Source organism: Danio aesculapii, chromosome 24 (assembly GCF_903798145.1).
Source record: "Danio aesculapii chromosome 24, fDanAes4.1, whole genome shotgun sequence".
Taxonomy (NCBI): domain Eukaryota; kingdom Metazoa; phylum Chordata; class Actinopteri; order Cypriniformes; family Danionidae; genus Danio; species Danio aesculapii.
The window spans coordinates 25,930,224-25,945,067 of record NC_079458.1 but is presented as its reverse complement, the minus strand read 5'-3'; the positions used below and the strand labels follow the sequence as shown (position 1 = coordinate 25,945,067).

The window sequence follows — 14,844 nt, the reverse complement described above, 5'->3', positions numbered from 1 at the left end:
TTAGGTTGCAATTCAATCTATTAACTACTGGCTTATTACCTGCCTGTTATTAAGATAATAAATGTTCATTAATAATTATAAAGTATGATCGTATTCTGCACACCTAATCCTACCCAAACCTAAATCTAAACAAAATCTGACTAACTATTAATAAACAGCTAATTAGTAGTTGATTAAACTAGTAGTGTTAGTTAATGGTTTGTTAATACCATGAATTGTGTCCTAAAGTGTAACAATCAAACTTTCCAGTGCACATTTGTCAAACTCCTGTGCGTGCGTGCTCACTATGAAACAGAACCCTTTGAATGAACACAAATGTTTACATCAAAACTGCAGTATAGTTTACCTCAGCTCCATGTTCTTCTAAAAAACTATGCCAACAAACAAACCTTTAAGACTATAATCCCAACATGCTATCATTTGTGATTCTCTAATCCTAATCTTCCATACTATACTGCACTAATAGTATGCAAATTAGGATTCTGAATGAGGGATGGACGAAGAGATGATAAATAATTTCATGAGATGGATGAAAAACTGATTACTTGAGCCAAAGTATTACTTTTTTGTTCCTTCCTCGGTTTTCCTCCCCTCTGCAAACCTTCTTAGATGAAGGCTCTGGCTAGAAATCACCTTTAGGATTGAATCTTAATGGTGATTTCTACCAGAGTACTAGAGGGGCGATGACCAACCTGACTTATGGTGCTCATGGCCCTCATGTAGCTCTCATTTCGGGAGCGAAATTTGGGCGAAGCCAGCAGAGTGGCCGGATCCAGACTGTCCAAACTGCGGTTGATTGAAACCTCACTCACCGCTCGCAGATAACTGTGACTCCGAATCTGCAGCTTGGGGGAATGCGACTCCGCACTGATCCTTCAAAAAAAAAAGGAAGAAGAAGAAAGAGAGCATGAACAGGTGTACATAATGAGGGGTGAGAATAAAATGAGAGGTGAGATTACTCTTGTAACCCATTCATCATGTTCCAGTGTTGGAGATCTCACACTTATTAATGCTGACCTAAAAACAGCCTTATATGTGCGTGTTAGCATTTATTTCATACAGTTGAAGTCAGAATTATTAGCCCACCTAAATTATTAGCCCACTGAGTATAGCTGTTTAACGAATATAAGATTTTGTTAACACATTTCTAAACACAATAGTTTTAATAACTCATTTCTAATAACTCATTTCTTTTATCTTTGTCATGATGACAGTTAGTGATATCCCGATGAGGTTTTTTTTTTTGCAGAGTCCGAGTCATTTGATTTTTAGTATCCACTGATACCGAAACCCATCTGATACGTCTATAATACATAAAAAAAAAATAAAGAAGAGCGAAGAAACAGATCCAAGATGTTCCTTATTTTTTATTAAATTCACTATACTTTAATATTCAACAACTCTGTTAAACAGAACACTTCTGTGAGGTAGCTTGAACGGTAAAGTCTAGATAAGACAGTTGGGGAGTTGCAAAAGAAAGTGTCGCAGGCGAAAGGGGGAGGGAGGGGGAGACCAGAAAGAAAGTGAAGCGCGAGGGAAGGGGGTCTGCATGTGAGAAGGAAAATGGTAAAATGAGGTGCCAGATCACATTTCAGAGGTGCCAGATCCGGCTTGCTACAGCACAAATTAAGCCCTGCCCTGCCCTTACCCCAACCCTAAACCCAACCTCATAGTGATGTAAAAACGGTAGTTGTACAGAGTATTATTTAGTAAATTTTTTTTTTAATGTTTGCCCTTACCCCAACTCTGAACCCAACCGTCACAGTACTGTAAAAATATTAATCTGAAACAGCGTGATCGGGCCCAATTTCCGATCACGTGATGGGATCTGGACACGTTCTGGACTCTAGTGACAGTACATTCTATTTTACTAGAAATTTTCAAGATGCTAGTATTCAGCTTAAAGTGCAATTTAAAGGCTTAACTAGGTTAATTCTGCTAATTAGGGTAATTAGGCAAGTTATTGTATAACCTTGGTTTGTTCTGTAGACAATAAAAATATATATAGCTTAAGAGGGCTAATAATATTGACCGTAAAATGGTTTAAAAAATGTTTTAAAAAAGCTTTTATTCTAGCCTAAATAAAACAAATAAGGCTTTCTCCAGAAGAGAAAATATTATAGGAAATACTGTGAAAATGTCCTTGCTCTGTAAAACATCATTTGGGAAATAATTGAAAAAGAAAATGATGAATAATTTTGACTTCAGCTGTGTATCTGAGACCAATGTAAATGTGAGCTACATGGACAATTAGTTATTTAGTTAATTAACAAGACGGTGGACAATAAGGTCCTTGAAATATGAACGGAAATGCATTAAAACACGAACACACACACACACACACACACACACAAATACACACTATCCCTCCAGGTCGAGTCAATCTTAATTATGGATGTGGCTCTTAAAATAGTATGCAGTTACAGCAAGAAAAACACACATTAGTCATTCTTCACTGGAGTGAGGAATGGAGAGAGCGAGAGAGAGAGAGAGTAGAAAAAAAAAACAAAGAGAGAAGGCTGTAGAAAAAGTACAAGAATAGATGTAGAGGAAGAGATGACAGCGGATGAAATCAATTAAAGCAGCAAATGATGAAAAACAACAAGATATTGTGAGAGGACAGATATAAAATTAGATTTTACTGAGAATAGAAAAATTTTCATGTTCTTATTATGTGTAATGATTTCAGAAGCTTATTTTACAAAGATGATTTTTACCTTCTATATGTTGTTTATGCAGTCAAATCATATTACATCAGTATATTTATGTAATAATTAGTCAGTTAAACTACAATGCTAGTTAATTTACAGTATGATGAATTATAATATTCATTAATTAATTTTAGGCTTAATTGCTTTATTCATCAGGGGTCACCAGAGAGAAATGAACTGCCAACTAATCCAGCATATGTTTTACACAGCGGATGCCCTTCCTGCTGCTACCCAGTACGGGAAAACATCTATACACACATTCACACACATACATACACTACGGCCATTTTAGTTAATTCAATTCACCTATAGCGCATGTCTTTGTACTGTGGGGGAAACCGAAGCACCTGGATGTAACTCACACGAACACAAGGAGAACTCGCAAACTCCACACAGAAATGTCAACTGACATAGCAAGGACTTGAATCAGCGACCTACTTGCTGTGAAACCACAGTGCTAACCACTGAACCACCATGATTTATAATAATTGGTTCCTGATGTTGCTTTTACAGATTAGCACTTCATTTTGCACATTATCGCCTTTTTCAAATTAAAACTTAATAAAACAAGTGAATAATAAATTTTGACCATGTATCTTGACTGAAATGTCACTAAAACAAAAAGACAATAAAGAAAAAAAATAGGTATGACTCAGATCCCTCATCTGTGGAAATGTTCTGCGGAAATAAAGGGAATCTGTCTATAATGAGCACAGGCCTCAGGGGATTGCATGTATATTACATAACACAATGTATATTTCCTTTTCTTGGTGTTTGCATGATGTTTAAGCACACCGTGTGTGTGTGTGCGTGTGTGTGCGTGTGTGTGCGTGTGTGTGTGTGCGTGTGTGTGTGTTTGTGTGTGTGTATTACTGTGTGTCTAAAAAGAGAGTACATTTATGTGGGATCCAGGTTTATAGATTTCCACTTCTTTTAATATGCATTATTTATTAGCACAGTTTCATGTATGTGTGTGCCCATGTTTGAGTTTAAGGCACAATGCTCGGATTATAAATATTCAATGACGTGTCACTTCTAGTCAAGAAGAAAAATATAAAGAGTGCAGCACAAGATCCCTGAGCAGTGTTCACCACTCCCTACACACTAGCAAGGAGTATCTCAGGAGTTAAAAAGGTTTATTTCAATGCACTCATGCTCATAAGGAAAATGATGTGTTATTTTAGGGAGAGTTTTTATGATGCAGATTTCAAATAAAAACTAAAGATGCAGAATTTCTTTGTTCCAGACTTGTACACAAACTGCATTGCATTTTATATTATAAAGGCTATAATCAAGATACTGTGAAGTCCATTCGTGATATTTCCTCACTACTAAATATTCCACAGTCGTCTTTTGGTGGTATTTTGAGTTATGTAAATTACTCAAAAAAGTAATAGATTACAAATTGAATACTTGAAAATTGTAATCTGATTACATAATTAATTATTGCATGTAAAGTAATTAGATTACTAAAATTATTTTCGAGTTATTTTGATCACCTTAACAAGAAGCACTAGAAATTAAAATTGTTGTTCTTTCACTATTCTTTCATATTCACTGAAAAAACATGCAAAGGTGTTCGTTTCATTCACAGTCTGCTTTTTTTATTTTAAGTCATTTAACAATCAGTAACACACATCACTGTTGCCAAATATTCCGACTTAAACAGATCCAGCACTTTTATCACATTGAAATTTAAACACTCAGTTGCACATATCAGATTGTCTGCAGTGAGTATGTTTTACATGGACATCAATAATCCGATTTTAATATGATTAAGACAATACTATGATTAAGAGTCTACCATGTACACAGCAATTTTTAATTAATAATATTAAGGTCATGATCGAACTAAACAAAAAAAAACTCAAATTAAGACATGTGGAGTATGCAGATTTTAATTGCATTATTGAAGTGCAATACAGACATGTAAACACCTTAATCAAACTATCCTGCAGGCACAGGACGTCAGCATGAAGTCATATTGACGTTGTACCCCAACGTCATGGGGACGTTGGATTCTGCTTGGATATGAAAATAGGGTTGACGTCAGAACCTAATGTCAGACCGAAGTCAATGTCCAACGTCCAACCTAAAATCAGCCTAAAATCAAACAAATATCAAAGTCAAATCATGTTACACCTTGACGTTGTGTGGACGTTACCACTATGACGTCTATCAGATGTTGAATTTTGGTCACTTTCCAACACAACCTAAAATGAACCAAATTTGACGCCGTTATTGTACGTCAAAATAACGTTGTCCTTAGACGCTGGTTAGAAGTTAAATTTTGGTCACCTGACGTCATGATCTAAATCTAACCTAGTATTAACGTCTTATGATGTTGTGTGCCTGCTGGGTATTTCCATCATGTAGGATTTTTGCCGCATTTTACGACAGGATAGTCTGTTTACACACAGCTGTTTGAAACTATCCTCCATACCTACTAAGTCGGTGAAGCACCACAGACACCTGCATTGAGAAATGCAGAGGTTTTTTCCCATATGGTGTGCGGTATCAAATTCCGTTAAAACAACACTCTTCCAGCAGTTCATACTCGCATCTAATATCTCGTTTGTTATGGGGGGTATGCTGGAAATCTTCCTGAATGAAAGTGAAAGTGCCAAACTGCAGTTAAAGACAACAAATTAAAAACGAAACACCCCAAATCACATGAAGCTCCGGAGGAAATGTGGACAGCGTGGTGATGCAAGGACGTTAATCAAATTATGTGCTATAACATGTAAAACAGGATCATGAAAAGAACATTCAAAAAGCAGCTCATGTAAACGCCTAATCATATTATTGTCTTATTCAGATTAAGGCAAATAATTAGATTACTGATGTCCATGTAAACATAGTCAATGCCACTGCTGAAGTTCAGCTAGAATTTGGCCACATTAATAACCAATTATTAAGCCTAGTTCCCATTCAATGATAAGGTAAAAATGAATTATGAACAAAACGTCTTGAGTTCTCACACTATGTCCATATCAAATCCACACCCGAAAAAGCACAGATGCTAGTCAAATGAACTGGGATTTGGTGCTCAAACGCGCTCAAGCACATTTCAGATCACCTAGTGTAAGTAGCCTACACTCTACAAATAGAAAGGAAAACTGTGAAAGCTTGTTAAAAAGTTTACTTATGAGATATTATCACATTTGATTTCATTCACATTTTAATTATGAACCTGACAAGTTGCATCTAGTAGCCTATTTACGAAAACAGACAAAGCAGGCAAATATGAGCAAAACAAAACTACAAATTGCTTTAACACTATCAAAGGAACAAAGACATTAGAGAAATTATTTACAATTCATTTTCAATTTATGTCTCCGTACTTTATGCAGCCGATTCGAATGTTATCACTCGATTGAATAGGCATTATCAGTGGTTATCAGCTGACAGATAAGCCTTCTGCACCTACTGATAGGCTCATCCGCATGGTTAATCAGCTACACTAATAGAGAAGACTCCAGATCTAGGTCTGTTTTTACATTACTGTGAAGGTTGGGTTTATGGTTAGGGTAAGGGTAGACGTTAATAAAATACAATTAATGGAAAATTTAATAAATAATATAAATAATTATCGTGGTTAATCTGCTATACTATTAGAGAAGACTCCAGATACTGTGATGGTTGGGTTTAGGGTTGTGGTAGGGGTAGACATTAATAAAATACAATTAATGTGAAATGTAATAAATAATAATCTAAATAATTATCGTTAACTTCCGGCCGCAACCGTATATGATCTATTGCTAACCACTGATGACTTTATGTGCCTACTCCTATTTGCTTACAGGTATTTGTAAATTGCTGTAAAGTTCAACAGTAATAAATTAACTAAATTTTAAACATACTTCCCATCTTTTTGCATCAAATTATTGAAAATAGTATCAATAACAGAGGAGGCATGGTGGCTCAGTGCTCAGCACTGTCGCCTCACAGCAAGAAGGTCATTGGTTCGAGTCTTTGGTATTTCTGTGTGGAGTTGCGTAAAACATATGCCAGAATAGTTAGTGGTTCATTCCACTGTGGCAACCCTTGATACATAAGGGACTAAGCCGAAGGAAAGTGAATGAATGAATGAATGAATAAATGATAGAATGAGTATCGATAACAGTATAGATAAGAAACCAGTGTTTCTGAACCACGTTCCTGGAGGACCATTGGCTCTGTGTTTTCTATGTCTCCTTAAACACTCCTGATTCAGATCATCAGATCATTAGCAGAGACTGAAAGACCTGTAATGGGTGTGGCAGACAAAAGAGACATCTAAACCATGCAGTGTTGGTGGTCCTCCAGGAACGTGGTTGAGAAACACGGATCTAATCTATACCCTTCCTCTTAAACTAAAGAGATTGGTCAGAAAATCTAATGTGTGGCCGAAGTGCTCTGTCATTACCTGAATCAAGTTTTAAATGCTTATATTTTAAAAACTTGAATTTTGTGTTTGTTTTGTAGCACAACAGCTTTCAGACATAGTGACCTAGAGACTGACATCTTAGTTCTTACTCAAAGTCATTTTGATTTCATGGGAACTTTAAATTTCTTCAAAGTATCAACTTCTTAAAACTGAACTTCTTACATTGAACTGGTGAGCATCCACTGTTGTCCAAAGAGACAATGCTTACAGTATACGAATGCTGTGTTTGCAAAGTTTACACACAAGAGCATGCATTCACACACACACACACACACACACACACACGCACACACACACACACACACACACACACACACACACACACACACACACACACACACACATATGCACACACATATGCACACGCACACGCACACACACACACACACACACAGAACCAAAAGTGTGTGTTGATTCTCTTTGTAATGCAAATCAGTTTGCTCTCATGAATAAGGTTGTGGGATAAAAGTGACTCGCAGCACATTGTAAGTAGGATATGCTGTCACAGTATAAAAGAAACCAGCTATAATAGCAAGATGCACGCAAGGTTTTAAAGAAAGCATGAAAAATTGAACTCAAAACCAGTTCCTGCGTTAAAAATGACCTCATTTTAGATCATAAAATGGTGTGCAAATCAAAAAAAAAATAATAATAAAAGGGCTTGGCAGCAACTTTAAAGGCTTAGGAATATTCCCTTCGAAATGATTTTCCTCTCCTGAAATTTTAATAAGAGGGGAAAATCAGAACAAATCCTAATTTACAATATAATAGTTAATAATAAAGACATATAGTAAAGATGATAAATCAGTTATCATACATTTAAGTATTAGACATTTTGTTGTGTAGCATTTTCATTAGTTTTTCTTTCAGTATCAAGAAAACTATGAACAACTGAACTGAAAATCAGACCCTGCGTTAAAATTACGGCCCATTTTCAATCGATAATATGTTGTGCAACAGGGAAAAATATATAAGAACTTGGCAGCAACAGGAAAATTCCCTTTGAAATTACTTTGTTCTGTTGAATTTTTAATAAAGAGGAGAGTGAAAGGATTTCACTGTAGTGGTAAGAGTCTCAGGACAAGAAGAGATTTTATATGAAATTGCATGAAGCGTGTGCATGCGTTCAGAGGTTGGCTTTAAGGACAAGACTACAGCGTCTCTACAGACACATCCCAGCAGCACTTAGAGATATGGAGTGGGTGGAACGCCTATAAAACAACATGTTTAAAATGACCCCAGAGAAGACAACGGCTTATTGAAATTTCAGACAGATTGGCGGTTGCACTCATCTATGGCTTAATGTACACACAATACATGCATTTGATTTCTAATGCACAAGCTAATGATTTTCAAGACTTGAGTTGTCACAATACAGGAATTTCACTAGGATATCTTAAAAAAAATACAGACACTCATACAACTTTCAATACCACAGCAAAACATGATTTTAAAATTATATAATATTAATAGTGAGATTACAATGTCACCCAAAGAGGCATAAGGTCTGTTTAAATGTATCTTTTGTTACTTAATGTGTATCCTAGAAGTATTTGTTATAGTGATGGTGAAATAATGCTTTGTGAACCAGTGAACTGTTCGACTCGATAGTATCGGGAAAAGGTTCGTTACTTAAAGCTTTCCAAATCAGAGCTCAACGAGGAACTCTGCTGGTTAAAGTGTGGGATTGTACACACTTTTTTAACATATAAAGGTATGTTACATTACATCACAGATGACTGTACTAAAATCCAAGGTATACAAAAGTAATTACATTTATCGTATTCCAACCGGTCCTACACCCATCCACTGTGGTGATCAAACCAGCGATTCCTGCATGGGAGGCAAATGCTCTAGGGAAGAAGCTATGGGAATGAGGTTCTTGGGCTGCACTCACCAGCTGGCCTCCGTTACGCATGCAGTATAATTATGCAGTGAAAATGCTTTCAAAATAGTTGTAGATATTACACCAATACACTTTAGTATGGTTCAAAAGCTTTTTACTATAAAATACTATTGTATTTTAGTTTAATTTCTTGTGCGTGGGACTGGTGCAGTGATTTGAAACAGAAGAAATGTATGTAATCGACGTCTAATCTCTTGCTATACACTTTACGACCCCCAAGGGTGTTTAAACCTTTGAATCAAAATATGAAGCATTCCAAGCTTCGGCCATCACTGATCACGTGATTAAGGCAAAACGATTTGCAAAACATTATGGCAAACCAGCTATGGTACACTGCTTCATTGTGGGATGGATCATTTTTTGATACAGGCTTCGAAGCCTCGGTGCACAACGTTACATCACAAATTTTTTATTGGCCCAGCTAAATAATGAAAAGGATTAATATAAGTAATATTATTTACTGTATTAATATTATTTAATAATCTACAGAAGATAATTTTAAGATCTTTCTTTTTAATAGTTTACTTTCACTTTAAACTGGATCATTTATTACCTGTGTTTTATTTGCGAATTTTAAGAGTTTACACTTAGCTGATGATTGATTATAAAGCGTGTTTGGCATGCTGTCCTGGGAGAGAGCTCTGAACTCATAAGATCCTCAAGCCCGGGGCTCCCTCCCATTTGCAAGGGGAGAGGGGAGTTTGAGCTCAGGTAGATCTCGAGAACTCCCCTGCTGTTTGAAGCTAGAGAGCAATTATGAAGTATTATGAAGACATAACTACTCACTAAGAGCACGTCTATAGTGCCGATTTGAGTTTGTCAATTAACTTAAGTTGCATGTTTATGGATGGTGGGAGGAAACTGGAGGACTCGCAAGCACAGGGAGAACACATGAACTCTGTACAGAAACGTTGACTGGCTTGGTAAGAAGTAGAACCAGTGACGTTCTTGCTGTGGGACAACAGTGCTTACCACTGGGCCGCTGTGCCGTCCAATCTAGGAAAATAGGAGTAGTAGGTGTGGAAGGGGGGATTCTTCAAAATGAAGATGAATATGGTATGGAACTTCCAATCATCAATTGGATAACCATAAGCATGTGATCCTCTCAAAATTAGTTTATAAATAAACTTCACTTAAAAAAAGGATTTAAAATTTGTCAAAAATGGAGATCCTCTCAGCTTGAGTGCTGACAACTGATGGCATAAAATGTTACTAATGCAGAACTGTAGGATTTATTACTGTAAATGGAAATCATATTTAGGTCAACTCTCAGCCATTTGTAAACTTAGGTAAAGACAAATCTGTGTAAGTCTATTGTATAAAATAATTTATGTGTTACCACCTGAACAGATTACGTTTTATTCGTAAGCTGAACATAATATAAATAAAATGAAAATAACATGAAAAATAGCATGAAATCATTCATATATTTTCCCTGCTGCTAGTTCAGTTATATAGCGTTCTTAAAATGCTTGCACCTTTTTATATGTCTTTGTCTTTTGTCAATGTGTTGTCAATATGTTTATATGTTCTTTTTGTCAATATGTTTATATGTGTCAGCGTTCATTTATTTTTGTCATTTACTAGGCAATATGGTGTACTCTTCAATGAATGACTCACTTGAGTGTGGTCATCTCTGTGAGGGAAGGCTGGGTGGCTTTCAGGTAGCTCGCTCTCCGTGCCTGGACTTTGGGTGAAGGTTTGGGGCTACAGTCAGAGTCTCCACTGTCCTCCTCTGCCATTGCCTTGATGTAGCTGCCACTCCTCATCCGCCGGCAAGGGATCTCATCATCCTGACCCACAGAGGAGAAGCCTCCCCACTCATCCTGAGGAACCTGCACACAGAGAGACAGTTAGGTTCGTATAAACAACTGATGAAACTTAAAGGAACACTCCACTTTTTTTTTTTTTTTTGGAAATAGGTTCATTTTACAAAACCCCTTGAATTAAACAGCATAAATCATTGACTCAGATTAGACCATTAGCATCTCACTCAAAAATCCAAAAAGAGTTCTTATACACTTTCTTATACACTAATGTTTTAAATAAACATTCTCAGGTATAATTTAATTATCAGTTTTTTGAAATAATGCAATCTCACCACATTTCGTAATTTTTTTAATCTAATTCGTACATTTTAGTACAAATAATTACTCATATCCAAATGAAGAGTAGGGTTAGGGGTTAGATAGGGATGGCTGATGAAAGCTTTGACAATGTCAAGACTCCAAAGTGCAGATGTTTCAAAATACTGCTCCGAAGTGTTTCGAAAGACCCAGGTTATAAGACTAAATCAATTAAAACGATCAAGGCAAGTGTTTCGAGACCTGGCAAATCTGTGTTTGATTGACAGGATTTGGACCAGGCTGTGGACCAGTACCAATCTGTGGATAAATTGGTACAGGGCAGGCCACACCAATAATCATCAACTATATCTGTGTTATTTATTATCTGAGTCTAAACAATCTTTTGTTTTGAAAAATGACTGTATTCTCTTGGTTACTTCTCGGTCACTTGAGCTCTCAAATGTAACCCACAAGCTAGCAAAATGAGTAAGAAATAGACGTCTTTGGAAAGTTTCTTTGTAAAGGGGAAAAGGCCCTGAGAGGAACCCACGAACTGCCAAGAAATGGATCCACAACCCATTTTTCAACAAATCAGGTGAATTCAGCATGTCTGTGCAATAAAAATATCAACTGCTGAAGTTCGCAAATGATGATGGCCTTGTTCACATATCACATCTTTTCCACACGCAAGTTGATCATTTCCAATAGAGGCGTGCAGCTTGCCCAGGTAAAAGCAACAAAAGTTTTCAGAATGCCGCGAGCACACTGCAAGTCACGTGACAAGAACTGACTGATCAGCTCCATCCGTTGTATGAAGTATACATATTTCTGTAGACTAATTATCTCAGACAAACACAGAACACCCAAACACTGCAATGCTTTTTAAATTTCTCCAGAAATAAAACTTGTATCAGAGCTGCAGCAACATATTGTCAGCTTGTCATCCTCTGAGAAAACTTGATGGTCGCCTAGCAATCTACACCGTAAAAAACGATTAGTTGACTTCACTTAAAGTGAGTGGATTTACACAATTGTAAAAATTAAGTCAGCTTAACAGTTCCAAGTTACAATGGGTTTACTTTCAATATTTTTAAGTAAAGTGAAAATGCTTCTTTTAAGGCATTTATTTTACTCGCTTTAAGTAACTAATCACTTTTTACAGTGTACGTACACTGTCCCCCGGACCGTGGAAAAATGGTCAATCATTGACCTGTCCGCGGTGATAAAAAAAGTTGGGGACCACTGGCCTAGAGGACAGTATGGCGGCATATGTGCTGCAGGTGTTGTGAGTTCAGGGCAAGCCCATGTGAGCATAGGGATAACATGTAATCTTCGCACAGAAATGTCTTCTGGCTTGGTAATGAATAGAACCAGTGACGTTCTTGCTGTGAGGCAACGATGCTAACCATGGGCCACCGTGCCACCCATCTAGGAAGGTAGGAGGAGTAGGGGTGGAAGGCGGGATTCTTTAAAACGAAGATGACTGTGATATGGAACCTAGGGTATTTATAGTTGCCTAGGAATCGTGTGATTGGTAAATCATATATTGGATAATGCGGGACCATCCGCAAGCAATCATAAGCATGTGATCCTTTCGAAATTAGTTTATAAATAAACTTCACTTAAATGACTATAGTTGATTGAACCCATCTACGTACGCCATGTCAGAAAATCAACCACTCAACTAAATCACTTGATATCACGTTTATACAACATGGGTTTTAAATTGGCCCCACGCAGAAACTGTGTGCGCAGAAATCCGCAGATTTCTGCAGATTTTTAGCCCATCATTTAGTCTATGTATTTACTTATGTAAATGCTTGTAAATTTATTCCGTTTAATTAATTTCACTAATATTATTATGATATAATAATATATGATATTTGATTTATGTACAATACAATTTGTAAAGTAATATTTTCTGTCTTTTAGTAGATTTATTATACGAGACTTGCTTTGTTTACCAAATTAGTGGATCTAATCAGATTTGCATTGTAAAGTAATAAAAAAAAGAAAGTTAAAAATGTATTATTTTTTATTTCATATATTAAGTCTTTAGTTAAGACACTCCTAAAATCATTTCGCAGATTTATTTTACAAAATTCTCAGCATATATAGCAAAAAATGTCTACAGATTCTGTCTGGCCCTAGTTAGTCACAAAATTGATGCAAAGTTTTCTTTGTTAAAGTTGTTTCAGAGCAATAACTGAAAATGACCAACTATAGACCCACGTTTCGAAGCCTTGTCACATTTATTTTGACTGTTTCAGTGTTTAACGAAGCTTTGCTCTGCCCACCACTAGAGTGGGGTTTGGGGACATGCCTCCTTTTAAAAAGGTTACCTTTTCATACGAATAAAATTGTAGGAATTCCTACGAATTAGCTACTTTTCTGCCAATACATAAAATAGCTACATTTCCTTGCAAGTTCAGGCTAAATAAAACATTAAATAATTTTGAAGTCACAACCTCATGTGAAAAAGTTTTTAATAACTTCTGACAACTATTATAAAACATCTTGGCTGTAGATGATGAAATATCAGTTGCCCCCAAATAATGATGATTCTTCATGAATAAACAGCATGCTAATTGATGTTTTAAAAACACAGAAATGCTTCAAAAATTACTAAACTGTTCATTAATATATCAAAAACCCATCCTGTGTGCTTATCCTAAAGTATTAAGCACAAAGCTCCCTGCTCAACTAGATGACGCAGCTCTGACTATGCCTTCTCATTCTCTTCCCACATGATCTCCATTACACATCAAACCTCTCTGATACATGAGATAATACACTCTTAAAAAGCTAAAAGTACATCAGGCAACCCACACACTAGCACCTGCTGCTCCCACTACAAAAAACAATATTGACTTCTTCACAACCAACCTCATTATCTGAAAATGATCTTGATAACATTTTACTCCCACTTGCACTATATTCACATATGACACACACAATGTGCACTTCTCCAACCCTCACCTCAAAAGCCTCTCACCTCTCTGAGATGAATAACAATCATTTCATATTATCCAGCTCGACTCGGCTTCTTTTCAAATCTTCCAGCATTTTTACAGAACTATAAGCTTCGGGCTCACTCTGTGATGTGCATCGCATGCTAACGCAATTCTTTCACACGTTCCCTTCTTTTTCAGGCGCTCTACTAAGGGGGCGAAGCCAGCAACCTTTCCTCCGTCACTGAAAACAGAAGAGAAAGGGCCACAAAGAGAGATATTGTTCAGACTGAGGGTAAAAGATCCACTCTCTGTGTAGTGCTTTTTTTTTAAGAGTAGAAGATGGAAATGAGGAAAAAGTGCAGTGAGAGTGAATGAAAGGAAGCAAAGTACCTGAATGCTACTTTTGAAACTTTAAAGATTTAAAGAGTTCACCCAAAAATGATCATTTACTATTCACTTGTTCCAAATTAAGATATTCTATAAAGAAATACTGGTTAACTTCCATGGTAAATTAGTCTTCTTAATTTTTCCAACACTCTTCAGAATAATTTGGGTTCAACAGAAGAAAGAAACTGTTTAGAACCACATGGGTGTGAGTAAATGATGATGAAATTTTCATTTTCGGTGAACAATCCCTTTAAGACAGGGGTGTCAAACCAAAGACTATTGAATACACAAGACATGTCACTTGTATAGAGCATCTTGAGGGATGTAAAAAAAAAACAATGGTCTCAATATAGCTTTAATATCGCTTCTGAGAATTCAAAAAGAGCCAAAT

At 36.4% G+C, this 14,844-nt stretch overlaps 1 protein-coding gene across 1 annotated transcript in view; it reads right to left on the bottom strand.

The window, feature by feature from the left end:
• Nucleotides 1-14,844, bottom strand: part of dlgap1b (discs, large (Drosophila) homolog-associated protein 1b) — a 115,728-nt gene that overhangs the window by 86,696 nt on the left and 14,188 nt on the right. Inside the window, exons 2-3 of the mRNA XM_056450951.1 lie at nucleotides 10,667-10,881; nucleotides 693-873 (exon numbers count right to left, since the gene is read on the bottom strand). Of these exons, the coding sequence (XP_056306926.1) occupies nucleotides 693-873; nucleotides 10,667-10,881 (396 nt within the window). The remainder of the gene's footprint in view (nucleotides 1-692; nucleotides 874-10,666; nucleotides 10,882-14,844) is intronic.